The sequence below is a fragment of the Canis lupus genome, chromosome 8 (assembly GCF_011100685.1).
Source record: "Canis lupus familiaris isolate Mischka breed German Shepherd chromosome 8, alternate assembly UU_Cfam_GSD_1.0, whole genome shotgun sequence".
Lineage (NCBI taxonomy): Eukaryota > Metazoa > Chordata > Mammalia > Carnivora > Canidae > Canis > Canis lupus.
The window spans coordinates 71,271,316-71,287,468 of NC_049229.1; the positions used below are offsets into that span (position 1 = coordinate 71,271,316).

At 46.4% G+C, this 16,153-nt stretch overlaps 1 protein-coding gene across 3 annotated transcripts in view; it reads right to left on the reverse strand.

The window, feature by feature from the left end:
- The window catches only part of CDC42BPB (CDC42 binding protein kinase beta), a 105,356-nt gene that overhangs the window by 55,701 nt on the left and 33,502 nt on the right, over window positions 1-16,153 (reverse strand). For all 3 annotated transcript variants that reach the window (XR_005363808.1, XM_038545799.1, XM_038545798.1), the window contains exons 2-3: window positions 7,526-7,617; window positions 1,219-1,302 (exon numbers count right to left, since the gene is read on the reverse strand). Coding sequence is in view for 2 of the 3 variants with exons in the window: in XM_038545799.1 (XP_038401727.1) it covers window positions 1,219-1,302; window positions 7,526-7,617 (176 nt within the window). In the remaining variant the exon portion in view is untranslated. The remainder of the gene's footprint in view (window positions 1-1,218; window positions 1,303-7,525; window positions 7,618-16,153) is intronic.

The window sequence follows — 16,153 nt, forward strand, 5'->3', positions numbered from 1 at the left end:
AAGGCACGACCACTGTGCTGTCACCTGAGGCAGAATCATGGGCCACCAGCATCTGGAGCCCAGGTGACTGCAAAAATGGTGATGGCAACCCACCAATGTGCATTCCCAGAGCAATACAGATGTGAGGCCTTGTGCTGGGTGCATGGCAGGCAGGAGGAGGGGAGGAGGTTACATACAGGGAAGCAGAACAAGCTGCAAATGACAGACATTATGAACTTGGGATGCTGAGTGAGAATGCCCACCCACCAAGTTAATGACAACCTGAGCTCAGGAGAATAATCTGACCAGAAGAAACATCAGTAGCGTTATCTGCCTAAGGTGGCGGCATCAGCCCAGGGAAGAATCACAGAACACAGGAGGAAGGGCCACCTAAACTTACAAGGAGGGTTCAGAGCAACAGGATAAGAGAGGCCAGAAGCCAGGGAAGGAGTTTCCAGAGGTGGCCAATCCTAGGGGCGTGCAATCCCAGGGTCAGCTTGCTTCACAGCTGGGGCGCAGCAGAGGTGATGCCAAGGAGGGGGGACAGGTGAGGGTGAACCCCTGCCAGACACACCAAGGGCACTCGGCCTAGGGCAGTCCAGCAAGGGGACACAGGGTGAGTGATGGAGCCCGGGAAAGGAAGAATGCTTATCTCCCTGACCTGAGGTAGAGGAACACAGGATGGCTAGTGAAGGCAAGCTGGAGGGCGAGTCTGGGCAGCAACGGAGGAAAAGCCTGGGCTTGCTCCACAGCCCCACCTGTCTCAGCCAGGGGCCGGGAGCGTGAAAGAGGCACCACAGACAAGGACACAGAACTAAGGAAAAACGCATCTGAAACTGCCAAGCGGTCACCATCTACTTTCACTTATGATCTTCGTCCTCCCTCTAGGAGGGAGCATAAAGACATTTCTGTACTTAAGTCAGCTCCAAATTCAATAATGCCTTTTGTGCAGGAAGCAGAACTGAGATAAATGCCTAAAATTTCCGTGAGGGCTTTAATTTGCCCTGACAGTAAACAGCCCTCAAGGGGGAGGAGCCTGCTAGCACAGTGGGCAGCAGTGCAAAACGGAGCACGCCAGGACAGGGCTGAGGTCATGGTGACACAAAGCAGCCCACTCTTATCAGGGAAGGAGCCCCAGATCTGCGGGGGGCTGTGGTCCGGACCCAGCGGGAATTTGTGGCCACGCTCCTTGCACACAAAGCCCCATTCACCTGTTTGTCAGTCACACTCCAGGCTTACCTCTGCTCTTTTAAGCATTTCCCACTTGTTGAGGATTTTCATTGCGTAAATTCGTTCAGTGTTCTTCATTTTAACAACGGCAACCTGGAATATGAATAGGAGATTAACAAAAATGTAGTTACTGGAACAAAAAGCCAGCACATTTTCATCTAACTACAGTGAGATCTTTACTGCCTGGGGAAATGAAACTGGAAAATGAGCTGCTGAGGAAAGAAGAGTTTTTTACATAAATAAAGATTTGCACTGTTAAGCATCAAAACCGGATGTCAATCATGCTGCAACTTTCACCTCACTTGCTTTTAGTTCAAGAACCTTCCACAGTGAGGGATGGGTGCACGGTGGAGGGTTCACCTTCCTCTTCCTTGGCACATGCCCAGGATTTCCATCAGAAAAGCTTTCCCAAGCCTTCCTTCCTGTGTGCTAGGGCTCCATCCCCACACTCTTCCCTACCCACCCCACTGGTGCTCACATCTATCTCTCACTCCCACGGCCAGCCTTAGCATGTGCCGGCTTTTACCCCTGAGATCTTCAAGACATGGTGAGTACCCGCATGGGCTCTGGAGTGTGACTTGGGCAAATTCTTCTCTTTGGGTTTCTACAACTAGGAAAGTACTGGCCTAAAATTGCTATGAGGATAAAATGAGCCAATGCAATACTTATATGTGCCTAGAATGGTGTTAGGCACATAGCTGGCACACAGCATGTCAGCTCAGCCACATTTTTCAAGGTACAACTCAAATGCCACCTCTTTCAAGAAGTCCTATTGGATTTCCTGATCCCCACCAAATCTCAGATGAGCTCTTGCATCACTACCAATACCAGATGTGATGTTTGTGCCATTGTATGGTACATGCTATCCTGTAAAAATCATTCACTGGCCTAAGTCCCCATCACAAATCCATAAGTTACTTACCTAATGGCTGTACCTTTTTGCTGCCGATGGTAGGCAGCCACATAGTTTATATCAACTGAATTATTTACTTCCTGGCTTTCTAAACTACATACATCACACAATATCATCATCAAAGTAATCACACAAGCTAACATGCCCTGGGCAATAGTTCACCTGCACCCTGCCAGGTAACCCTCACCACAATCCTCCATGGTGGCTGTGTTTATTGCCGTATTTCCAGATATGGAATTTGAGGCTGGGAGGTTTAAACAACATGCTAAGAAGTGACAGAAGCTCACCCTCAAGTGCGTGCATGTGACGGTCACAATTACCTGTTGTCTCCCACGGGTCTGATGGCTGGGGGCACGGGGGATCCACAACACACAATCCCTGATGGATCCCCAGAGCCTGCTGAGGGTCGCAGGTACCTCCTACACAATGTGGCTTGTAGCCAGTCTCCGGCTGCCCACTATGTGGACTGTGTGGGACGAAATCGCCCTCTGGTCACCTCCCTTGGTCATCCCTCTCAATGCCAGCCTGGTGCTCACTGTGGTGGCCCTGCTCAGCACACCACACCTGTTCAAACTGCTGTGTATTAGCTACAGTCTTTGAACCACTGACCAAGCTTGCTAAAATTCTGAATGTCGGACTGAGAGTGCCTAAATAAATGGTCTGAGAATTCCTCAAATGTCTAAGAACAACACTGGGCACACGTTTTGTCATCACGTCACAAGTATGTCAATTTCTTCAATAGGTGAAATATTAGTGTAAAAACAAAAGCTACTATAATGCAATCCCCATCAAAATACCAGTGGCATTTTTCACATAATTAGAACAAATAATCCTAAAATTTGTATGGAACTCCAAAGATCCCTAAGAGCCAAAGCCATCTTGAGAAAGAGCAAAGCTGGAGGCATCACATGCCCTGATCTCACACTACCCTACAAAGTTGTAGTGGTCAAAACACTCCGGTACTGGCACAAAAACAGATGGACCAATGGAGCAAAACAGTCCAGAAATAAACTCAGCTTATATAGTTAATTAGCTTTTGACAAAGGAGGGAAGAATAAGCAATGGGGAAAAGACAGTTTCTTCAACAAGTGGTGCTGGGAAAACTGGAGAGCTACACGCAAAACAATGAAACTGGACCATTTTCTTACACCACACACAACACAAAAATAAATTCAAAATGGATTAAAGACTTAAATACAACATCTGAAACCATAAAAATCCTAGAAGAAAACATAGGCAGTAATCTCTTGGACATCAGTCTTAGCACTATTTTTCTGGCTCTCTCTCCCAAGGCAAGGGAAACAAAAGCAAAAATAAACAAAAAATTAAGACTATGTCAAACCAAAAAGCTTCTGCACAGTGAAGGAGACCATCAATAAAACAAAAAGGCAGCCTATTGAGTGGGAGAAGATATTTGCAAACGACATATCCCATAAGGGATTAATGTCTAAAATATATAATGAACACACAATTAAAAAAAAAAAACAACTTAAAAAATAGGCAGAAAACTTAAGCAGCCATTTCTACAAGGAAGACATCCAGATGGCCAACAGACACATGAAAAGATGCTCAACATCAGTCGTCATCAGGGAAATGCAAATCAAAACCACAATGAGCTATCACCTCATGCCTATTATCAAAAGACAGAGAAAAAGAAGTATTAGCAAGGATGTGGAGAAAGGGGAACCCTCGTGCACTGCTAGTGGGAATGCAAACTGATGCAGCCACTCTGGAAGAGTACGAGATTCCTCAAAAAAAAAAAAAAAAAAAAAAGAGAGAACTATAACTACCATTTGATCCAGCAATTCCACTTCTGGGTATTTATCTAAAGAAAATAAAAACACTAATTCTAAGAGACAGATGCACTCCTATAACACTGGTTACAATAGCCAAGATATGGAAATAACCAAAGTGTCCATCAACAGATGAGCAGATGAAGAGGGGATGGTCTATATACAAAATGGAGTATTATTCAGCCATAAGTAAAACTTAAAAAAAAAAAAAAAAGAAAGAAAAACTTATCATTTGCAAAAACATGGATGGAGCTAGGGAGCACTATGCTAAGTGAAATAAGTCAATCAGAGACAAATACCATACAATTTCACTCTTATGTAGAATCTAAAAAACAGAACAGGGATCCCTGAGTGGTTCAGCAGTTTAGCACCTGCCTTTGGCCCAGGGTGTGATCCTGGAGTCCCGGGATCGAGTGCCACGTTGGGCTCCCTGCATGGAGCCTGCTTCTCCCTCTGCCTGTGTCTCTGCCTCTGTCTCTCTCATTAATAAATAAAATCTTAAAAAATAACAATAATAATAACAGAACAAAACAGAAACAGACTCACAGATGCAGAGAACAATCTGGTGGTTGCCAGATGAATGAAACAGGGAGAAAAAAATGCTGCACAGTATTTACTATAGAAGTGGTCTAACTGGGAAGAAATGTTAAGAGTTGATAACTTTATATATATATATATATATTTATTCATTCATTCATTCATGAGAGAGAGAGGCAGAGACACAGGCAGAGGGAGAAGCAGGCTCCATGCAGGGGGCCCGATGTGGGACTCGATCCCGGGACCCCAGGATCACACCCTGGGCTGCATGCGGCGCTAAACTGCTGCGCCACCGGGGCTGCCCAGAGTTGATAACTTTTGAGGAAAGTAATGAAATTCTGAAGATTACAAGCTCCACGAACAATACAGATCTTGCTGAAAATGAGATGTAGAACACTTTAAACTCTTACTAGAATCTTACTTCCTTAGATCATTAGGACACAGACTATGTCCAGGAAAGACACCAATGCCTCTGATAAAAACCCAAAAGATAAAAGAATGTATCTGTCCACAGAAAACACCTGTCAAATCAAGAACATGTAGAAGTGAAATGTAGGAGTAAAATTTAATGTAAAAACAAACAAAAAGTCCCGTATATTAAACAAGCTTCCTCTATCACATAACTTATAAAATAAACAATTTATGAAAATCTTGTTTAGTTTACTGGAAATTTCTTCTTGGCCCAAAACTCAGTCTTAACTGCATCAATGAGATGATGATGATACTGTAAGAATCTCCAAGATTAGATGTTTCCATGAGAAAATGCAAACTGAAATAATTTTATAAAACATTAAAAAATGATTGGGGGACATGACAACCAAGTATAATACCGGATGCCAGCCCAGCCCTAGTGCTGGAGGGACCCAAAAGAAAGCCATGAAGAACATCACTGGGTCAACCGACAGAACTGCAATAAGACAGTCGATTAGACAAAATGTATTCTAACTTAAAACTCAAATTCATGAACTGTGATGATCTAATAGATTGTCTCCATGAGGAAATATACTCTGAGGTATTTGGGCGGGGGTGGGGGTGGGGAAGAGTCCCTTCCCTGACACAGGCAACTTACCCTCAGTCGTTCAGAAAAAATCAAACACTGACATACATGTTGGGGGGGCGGGGGGGGGGAAGGGGACACTTCCTAGACCATCTGTCCCCAAGATACTGGAAGTGTTTTCAAAGCCACTGTACTCGAGGTAAAGGGCAGTACCCCAAATATTCCCAATCTTGTTTCTATAATCATCTAGATGTGTTTCTCTAAACTCCACCTGAGTGGTGGTGGGGGTTGGGGGAGACTGCACTTCTGAGCTAAGAGTTTCACATTCTTGCCACAGGATTGTATGAAGTGCTGCCCATCAAGTTCTGGACTGTCCACACTCTCTCTGGGATGGGGCTCCTGAGCAGCACATCCCCTGCTCTCAGGCCACAGGTTCCCATACCCACGTTCGCTGCAGACACTCACAATGCTTACCCTCCCCTGGCATGTCATGAGGAAAAAATAATTCAGTTAGAACCACACATGTTCTTCATATAGACGGTCCCAACCCTGACAGCCCTAATCTCTGCAATCCACTCAGTGTCATCACTGAAACTGGGCACCCTTCAGGTACACGACTGCTGGAATATCTCAGGGAGACAATGGCAGTAAAGCCACTCTTACTATATGGTGCCATGTAATGGTAGTACTATTAAGAATCCAAAATTCTAGTTCTGACAAGGGAGGGTCGGCAAGCATGTGATGGAAGCCCAGGTGGGATGCAGAATGGCTGGCTGGCTAGAGGAGCTGGGTGAGGGGGCCGGCATTGGGAGCCCAGGCCACGGAGCCTGGGAAGGGTTAGGGGACGCAGGGGTAGGGGGTGGGACTCACACAGGCTGCTACAGCTGGAGACGGAACAGAGGGAAGGCAAAGAATCCAAGGGCTTTTGCAAAGGCCTGGGCAAGGACGGATTTTGCTTAGTTTAGGAGGAACTTGAAAGGTGATACAGGTCATCTTCTCTGAAACTCAGAAAACTGAGTTTTGCATTAAGTTCTCTGGCAGAGAAAAGCACTAAAAAATAACTACAACCTATTTGGGCACAGCACTGTTGTCTCTGGTTCTTTTAGTTTTCCTCTCCTGCCCCTTTGGAACCCTCCTCTATGGCTGTGGCCCATACCTTAGATCTCTCTGAGGGCCTGGGCCTTGCTGGTGTCTGCGCCCAGAGCAGCCCAGGTCCTGCTACAAGGCAGATGGTCAGCAAACATCTATGCTGCCCTGAATCAGGTTTCAATTTCCAAAGGCCTTCTCTTTCTCCTCACATAACAAAATCAGACCTTACACCATCACATAACCTACTGAAGCTCAGAGATGGGTTATTTCTGAGCAGAACTCACTTTTTTCTTTGTGATGCTGCTGCCCCTCCACCCTCCCCTTAACGAGACACACTCCTAGGGATAGGCCAGGAAGGAGCCCCATACTTCCCCAGCCCAGGAAAACTAGAGGGAAAGCCTAAACAGAGGGGTCAATGCATTACCAAGTTTAAGCCTAAACAGAGGGGTCAATGTGCAGTACTAACTGTAAAAGCACCTGGTCGAGAGCTGCTGTGAGCCTCAGCCTCCGGGGGGCGGGGGGGGGGGGGGGGGGGCACGTCTGTCCAGCCCACAGCAGCAAGTCCAGTGCACCGACCCCCTCCCTAGTGCAGGCAGCTGGACTCATAACTGGCCCCAGCACCGGCAGCAGGCGAGCTGCCCATGATGAGAACAGCTACTGTCTTGCCCTCCTTGCACTCTGTGGAAAAGGACCACCAAGATGATTTTTTTTTTTTTTCCAAGATGTTTTTCAATTAACACATGGATTTTTAATAGACTTCTTTGCCTCTAAGAAACAATATTCAGGGCAACTCATCTGTCACAAGCTTCTGCTTTTCTTTTTCTCTTAATTGTATCTTTCAAACTCTGCCCACCAAGAACTACTCTCCCAATGATCCCAGTAACGACCCCCTCCACAGATCAGTACAAGGGGTCCTAAAAATGCTGGGTGGGAGCTATTGCTGTTTGGGCCACCGAGGCAAAGTCAGTATAAGGGAGTTTATCTTACCTCTCCAAAAGCCCCTCTTCCGATCACTTTAATTATTTCGAAGTCTTCTCGATGAAGCTGCATCTCCTTCACCAGTTGTGTAAATGGTTTAGCTACAAATTTAAAAAAGTGAAATCAATAATTTACTCTCATGAGTTGATACTACATAAAAAATTAATCAATTGGGGCATTCTATTAAATTACATAGCTTTTTTAGGAAAAAAAGTTTACTTTTCAAATGTTTACTATCTGGCAAGTTTTGGAAAGTCTGTGTTTAGGCCGAATTCACATAGATGTTTATCATCAGCACCTACACCTCACAGTCTGCTGTAAGAAATAGCACCACTACAAAGATCCCCTGGTGAAAATCACTAAAGCCAGGATCTACCTGACCAGGCAAGCACCTGGTGGGCACATCTCCACCCACCCCACAGGGACAGCGCACTACAGCAGCGTGTGATGCACATAAGCACTAGCTATCCTCAAGGTGAGAGGGTGCCAGGCCCCTGTGGGCTCAGTGGAGCCACAGGGCAGCCTGAGGAACACAAAACATTCTCTAAGAATGGTGCTGACCTTTCAAGCACAGGGCATGTTCCTGGACATCGTAACCATCCCTGCTAATCTCATGGAACCTCTAACAGCCACGATTTAGGGAGGAGGAAACCAAGCCAGGTCTCTGTAGATGGTGTCCTGGGTTGAACAGGGTCATGTCTCCCCCTGCCCCCCAACCCCCTCCCATAGTGTCCACAGAACCTGGGAATGGGGCCTTATCTGGAAGTGGGGTCTTTGCAAATCAAGGTGAAGTTATAAACAGGAATGAGATGGGCCCTAAATCCGACAAATTAAATGAGGGAATCTGGACACAGAGGGGGAAAAAGCCATGTGAAAATGGAGGTACAGAAGGAGAGATTCAGTAACAAGCCAAGGAAGGCCGCCTCCGCCAGGAGCTAGAAGAGACTGGGAGTCTTCCCTCCCTGGAGCCTCCTGCAGGAGCACAGCCCTGCTCACACCTTGATGCTGGGCCTGGGCCTCCAGAACTGTGTGAGGAAAATGTCTCAGTTGTGTTAAGCCCCCCAGTTCATGGCAATGTGTTACAGTAGCCCAGGAAGCCACTACAGAGACCATGGGTAATTTCTTTCCAGGAACAGAGCAAGTGGCAGCGCCAGGATAGAAGGCATGCAGTTCAACTCCAGAGGCAGCATGCTCCTCACCACCATCCATCCTGCCCCTGGTCTGACCTCCATTTAATCACATCTCTTTCAGCTGTTCTTATTTTCACCTCCAGACCTAAATCCACATTTTATGCTAACCTGTATTCTACATAGTTCTTTTTCAAATTCTCCCCTACTAGTTTTGCAAAAACATTTCTACTAGGGGAAAGCAGGCAAAGTGTACAAGGGCTCTTTCTGTATTATTTCTTGCATCTACCATTATCTTCAAAAGAAGCGAAAACAAAATCTACAATCTGACATTTTCTGACCTTCTAACTGAGATCCATATTATTAATCTTAATTCTATAGCTTTGCTCTCTAAAAAGATGCTCAAGAAATACCACTAAGGTTTGATCACCATGGTTCACTGATCACGGTAACAAGAGCCAGAGCACCAAAAGGTTCTTGGTGCCTACGGAGAGTGAACTGTTACAACTATCAGTGTAAATGTCCATCAGCACAGAGATTAGGGAACACAACACAGGGCTTGATTTAAAAAATAAATAAGGGCAGCCCCGATGGCCCAGCGGTTCGGTACCACCTTCAGCCCGGGGTATGATCCTGGAGACCCGGGATCAAGTCCCATGTCGGGCTCCCTGCATGGAGCCTGCTTCTCCCTCTGCCTGTGTCTCTGCCTCTCTCTGTCATGAATAAATAATAAAATCTTAAAAAATAAAACAAAATAAAAAATAAATAAATAAGGGCACCTGGGTGTCTTAGTGGTTGAGTGTCTGCCTTCTGTTCAGGTTGTGATTCCAAGGTCTGGGGATCAAGTCCCACATCAGGCTCCCTCCCTGTGGGGAGCCTGCTTCTCTTCTGCCTATGTCTCTGCCTCTCTTGAATAAATAAAAAATATATTTTTAAAAATAATAAAAAATAAATAAGTAAAGGCCAGGCTAATGAAAACCCTGAGCTACAACTTGAAAGGTCATTTATGGCTTATCTTCTTTCAAGTATCACTCAAAATAACCATTCCCAGAACTCCTAATGGAAAGATGCACTCCAAACAGTCACTGAAAACCTCAACCTCTCTTGTTATCTTCCAGGGGAACCACACGGTACTGTTCCTTCTATAATGTAGAAAAATAATCCCAACAAACCTGATGTGTTCTATTTTACCACCAGAAGAGACAGCTTAAGAAAGGAGAGCATGCTGACCAGCTGCAAACAAACTATGAGGCTAGGAGTACATGCTGTAGAAATGCAACATTTTGGATTCTTCCAGGAATACTGAGGACTCACAGAAGGTTGCAAATGTACAAACCAAACAAGTATTCATGAATATCAAAGAAAATTCCACTCAGAATTGTGCCATGAGTCACTTTAACTTGTCCATGTTCCCATTCCATCTTGCTTGTAAGACACGGTGTTTCATATCTTCTGTATTCTTTTATTTTCTTAGACATTTCATGTCTCTATACTCAATTATCCTTTTAACAGATGCATACTATTTCACTAGGTTGACACACCAACAACTGTAAATGATGTGTCTATTGAACAGATAGGTTAAACTTTTTTTTAAGATTTCTTTATTTGAGAGTGAGCAAGCAAGCACACGAGCTGGATGGGCAGAGGGAGAGGGAGAAAGAATCTGAAGCCAACTCTACACTGAGCATGGAGCCCAATGTGCTCGATCCCACAATCCTGAGATCACGACCTGAGATGAAACCAAGAGCTTGACACTTAACTGAATGTGTCACTCAGGCACCCCTCATTTTTTTTTTTAAGATTTTATTTATTTATTCATGAGAGATACAGAGAGAAAGAGAGAAGCAGAGACACAGGCAGAGGGAGAAGCAGGCTCCATGCAGGGAGCCCGACGTGGGACTCAATCCTGGGTCTCCAGGATCATGCCCTGGGCCGAAGGCAGGCGCTAAACTGCTGGGCCACCCAGGGATCCCCCGGGTGCCCCTCATTTCAAAAAAAAAGATTTTATTTATTTGAGAGAGGGAGCAACCGTGTGCATGAGCAGGGGGCAGGGAAGAAGGAGAGGGAGAAGCAGACTGCCCGGGATAGAGCTTAATCCCAGAATCCTGAGATCATGACCTGAGCCAAAGTTAGACATTTAACTAACTGTGCTGCCACCCAGGCGCTCCTAAACATTTTTTAAAACTTTTATCTTCTTGCAATGTAACTTTACAGTAAACATTTTCATGCATGCAAGCTTTCTATTTTAAAATAATTTTTAAGATGAAATTCCAGGACTCTCCAAAGGGCACTATCGTTTCCTGCAGTTCCTAAGCTGCTCTCCAAACTATCTCCTGAGTCACCACTCCCTGCCCCAATACTGTACATGGATGGTTCACCAGCCTTTGAAACTGGCAGTTCTGAGGCCCCGTGAACCCGGCTGTATGCCCTATTACATGGATTATCCACTCACCCCAGTGGTGATTGCTCACCAATCAGGTCTTAATCTTGTTTAACCCACTGCATAAGTACCCTGTTCTAACTTTGTCAGACACCATACCTGTAAACACCATGCCTCCATTATGCTCCTGCTTTTCATCTTCCTTGTGATTTTTACAGAAATAATTACTTTTAATAAAAGTATTTTTAATAAAATTGAATTCATTCTTCATCATTTCACTAATAAAGCTCAGAAAGTTATCAACTCTTTCAAGATCTGATATTCAATCCTATTTTTTTGCTAAATGGCTTTTAAAAATAGTTAACCCATCATTCATCTGTTGTTGACAGCATGTATTTGGAGCATGAAGTGTTTATCTTAATCTCCAGTTGTAAAAGAACAGTGGTCTAGTTTTGCTGGGGGTGTGGAGAGACCCCCAGCTTCCAATTAGGAGACCTGGGTCCAAAGTGTACCCTACCTGGTAGCTGGCCATCTTAGGGAAGTCATTTTACCCTCTGCGGCTAACTTTCCTCACCCATAAGATGGGCAAAACATCTTCCCTGCCCACCTCAGGAGCCCACTAACCATGACACCAAGGCAGGTAAAAGTGCCTTGTGGCAAAGCTGCCAGGTACCCAAAAGCTGTAATCACTCCATCTCTGCTCTTTCCATGCTAATCATCTTACTTACCTTCCTCATCATTTCCTTTAAAAAGAATTTTTTTTTTTTAATTTATTTGAGAGAGAGCAAGCAAGGATTAGAGAGCACAAATAGGGGAAAAGGCAGAGGGAGAAGCAGGCTCCTGCTGAGCAGGGAGCCCAATGAAGGGCTCGATCCCAGGACCCAGAGATCAAGTGAGCAAAAGGCAGACACTTCACCGACTGAGCCACCCAGGCGCCCCTCTCCTAGTTTTTGACAGAAGCAATTTTGTTATTTCTGCCTTCTACACAGTTCTGCACAAACTTTCCTGAAACCGATGGATATGGGTTCATCAGGACCAGTCAGATAAACGGGGAAAAAACCATGGGAACAGAGATGAACACTTGAAACGATGTCCAACAGTTCTGAGGACAGAAAATATGACACTGGTGTGTAAACATTCTTAGGATCACATTAGCTAAAACCAGAACAGAGAACCACACCCTGCTAACCACGCAGGTGGTAAGGGGCCATGAAATCATGCTGATTGGACAGGACTTAACAGGTGAAAAGCAGAAAGAGTGACATTTCAAATGGGCTGTCAATCAGTATCAATATAAAATTAGGGAGACCCTGCCATCCAGATTGGGTACAGTCAAGGGACAGAAACACACCAGTTATATGAATAAGAAAATCTAACATCAAGAAGTGTTAACAAGGTTAACTAAAAAGCAGGAAGGGAACACTAACTTATCATGGAGACAGCAGACACAGGAAGCAGCTCTACTACCTGTACGATCAGGGGAACCAAAGGAAGACGCTGGAGTTTCTGAAACCGAGGCAAAGGGCTCCCTATGGCCAGCGGGGTAAAGGATGGGGGCTGCTGCTGCTGGTACTGGGGTCTTCAAGCTCAAAGGTAGATCCCACAGGCTGGGGACCTAGGGAGCTGTGCTGGGGTCTCTGCACATGTGGGACAACACCCACCTGGGACCAGCTACCTGCTGCGGGCAGGCGGCCAGGAGGAGGAAGGGTTACCAGGGCATCACTCAAGGGAAGAGGAGCAGGCAGGAAGTCCCCAGTCTCTTCTCCCTTCTCCGCCTCTCCAGTCTCCTACACCTTTAGGCAGAGCCCACACAGGGAGAAGCTGGGGGCAGAGGATGTCACTGCAGGGAAACGGAACAGGGATGGGAGAGCTGTTATATCCGGGAGGATGGGTCAAATGAGTAAACAGTTTCAGGGTAAGGGGAGCCAGGTTCCTCACCGTCAGAGAAGGGAGTTATGAATAAGGGAGAATAAACCCTCCAGGACTGGATTTAGAGTCTGAGGCTCTAAATGTGACGTCACAATTTTCGATGTAGAGATATCAAAAAACACAGACATGAATGGCTGTGTCCACAAACACAGTCCTCACTCTGCCCACGGAGAAGGCCTGGGGGCAGCAACATCCCAACAACAAGCACATCTAGTGCCTGGTCTCCGGTTCTCAATATCGTCCTCCAGCAGAGGAAGCAGGGCTCCTCAGGCCATTCCAGAGCCTGGGCTGGGCTATTTTGTGCAAGAAAGGAAAGAAGTGCTCACAGAATAATTAATGGTCAATCAAAATAAATACTGATAGTTACAGATTACATGAATTAAATATAATAGGAAACCAGGAATCCATACTGATACTTATCAATTTAAGAAATCTGATGAGAAATGAGCTATTTTATATAGTTTGAAAGCACATCCAAAAGAAATAGTTCTCAAGGACAAGGGGAAGCAAGTGCCTGTATAGTGATGGCCGGCAGACACTTCTACCTAAATCAAGTGATCAGAGTGAACACGATCACCAGTTATGTGGCAAAATGAAATTGTGCTGTCACCCAGCCGGACACAATGAGGAAGTACAGTGTCGCTTCTGGGATCTTTCTGCCAAAGTTCTATAACCTGAATTTAATCAGGAGGAAACAGGAGGCAAATCTAAATGGAAGGAACGTTCTGCAAAGTAACTAGCCTGCTATGTTAAAAAATTTCAAGGTCATGAAGGCCAGGATGAGACTGAGGAACCGCTGACACAGAAGAGAACTGGACAGCCAGGACAGAGAAGTGCAGCGTGTGGTTCCGCGCAGGCCCTGGTGCCACAGCGTGGAATGTTAGTGTGCTGGTGGCCCTTCCATGCACTGAAAGAGCAACTCCCTCTCAAATAGTTGGGGGCAGTTCTATGTACTGTTTGTTATTTGCAACTTTTCTCTGAGTTTGAATCTGTTTCCAAAAAAATTTTTTTTATTTATTTTAGGTTTTATTTACTCATGAGAGAGAGAGGGGAAGGGGGGGAAAAACACAGGCAGAGGGAGAAGCAGGCTCCATGCAGGGAGCCCAAAGTGGGAATCGATCCTGGGACTCCAGGACCACGCCCTGGGCCAAAAGGCAGGCACTAAACCGCTGAGCCACCCAAGGATCCCTCAAAAAAAATTTTAAACATCTTTTTAAAGATTCTTTGTCACTGGGACACCTGGGTAGCTCAGTGTCTGCCTTCGGTTCAGGGCGTGATCCTGGGGTCCTGGAATGAGTCCCACATTGGGCTCCTTGCAGGGAGCTTCTCCCTCTACCTATGTCTCTGCCTCTCTCTCGGTGTCTCTCATGAATAAAAAAAAAAAATCTTAAAAAAAAGAAAAGATTCTATTTGGAAAACAGGCTGTAGGTGGCAAAAGCAGAAGTAGAGAGCACAGAGGGTGCTGCCTCCCAAGAGACAGCAGCAGCGGCTTCGAGGCCCACCGTGACTGTGACAATGATGCGGGTCCTGGAGATGAGGAAGAGGCCACACCCCAGTTAGGCTTTGGAAGTGCAGTGGCCTGCGATGTGGGGTGACGCAAAGGAGATGGGTGTCACCCACTCACGTGGGCCAGACCCATGGATGAGTGGGTTTGAGTGGGGGAGGGAGCAACGGGAGTGGTGAGTCCAAGTATTCAGCGGTCTCTGCTGCAGAGCGTAAGATAGTGAAGAGACCAATCCTGTAAAATCCTACTGCTGTTTCATACTTTCAAAAAAGCATCACTTCAGAAGCACCAGCTGCCATGGGGGTGGAGGGCACTGAGGCTGGGAGGAGAGAGTCTACTAAGAGGAAACTGAAGACGGAGCTCCCTGGGAGGAAGGGGGCACCAGCATCTCTTTAAACCTTTCTCAGTCTGCCAGTGTTACTTACTGACTTAACCTCGAGCTTGCAATGCTCTTCAGAATACAGACTGGTACAAGCAGGATTTCATGAATTATATCCACTGGGGTGTGACACAACTCGTCACGCGCTCTCAAAATATACAGAATGCAAAGCAAAACCACAGCAATGAAAACACCATGAGGGACTCATTTTAAATATCATTTATATTAAGGTTCTTCTAGAAGACAGACATCTTACATAACTTGAAGGAAGCAGATCAGCTGTTAATACTTAAAATGTTTGGTTTTCATGGTGATAATGAACTTGTAGATTTTGAAGACAAACATAACTGTTATAAATTTGGAAAGGGTGCAGTTACCTCTCCCTCGCATTCCACGAACAAACACTAGGAGGTGCCAGCTCAGGAAACACTCACTGGGCGCCTCCAACGTGCCAGCACCAGGACCCTGCGCTGAGGACAAATAGGCGCCACTACCCGTGCGGCAGAGAAGGGGGCCCCGGCTGCTGGCTGGCCGCTGTGGGAGTCGTGTACCACACACACCTTTCCCTGCAGCCGTGCCTGCACACCGTCTCAGGCCACTGCCCGCTACCCCTGACCCTTCCGTCAGTCACCAAGTCGCCTTTTCCTGTCCCTCCTGTCCCTGTGCACTTGCCTGCCAGCCTCTCCGGTGCTTCGGTCCCATGTGGCCACGACACATCTCTGTCAAAGCCAACACAATCCCATCGCTTCCCAGCTTAAAATTCCTCAGAAGTTTTCCGTGGCTCTTGGCTAGAACGAGGGTGCTCACAGCCTGGTGCACGTGCAGCCCTCCGCTTGCCCCCCTCCAGCCTCGCCCCGCTTCACCTACGTCCCCCCTCAACCCTCAGCCCAGGACATCCCTCTCACTCCCACCGGCTCCTGCTGACCGACCAGGTCTGGAGCCCGTTAGTCCCCTAAGAAGCAGGCCTCAGAGCTATACCTGCTCACTATGACCTTCCCCACTGGACTAGAAGGCCCAGGAAGGCAGGGCAGCCTCCGCCCTGTTACCTCCCGCTCCCCAGGCCCCTAGCGCCACGACGGGAACACACCGGACGCGGCTGAGTGAGTGACCACCTTCCGACGCGCGATCAGGAAAGGTTACTTCCTCTATGGGGTGGGCTGGCACAGGTCCTGAGGTAAAAATATTTTATAACCTGGGATATTTCCCCCCAAAAAAGACTGAATAAAGCTTTAGCCCTTAGAGAGCTAAATGTTCATTAGGAGATTCCGCACCCCCTCCCCATGTCTTCATTCATCCACAACCCAAGGTTGTCCTGCAA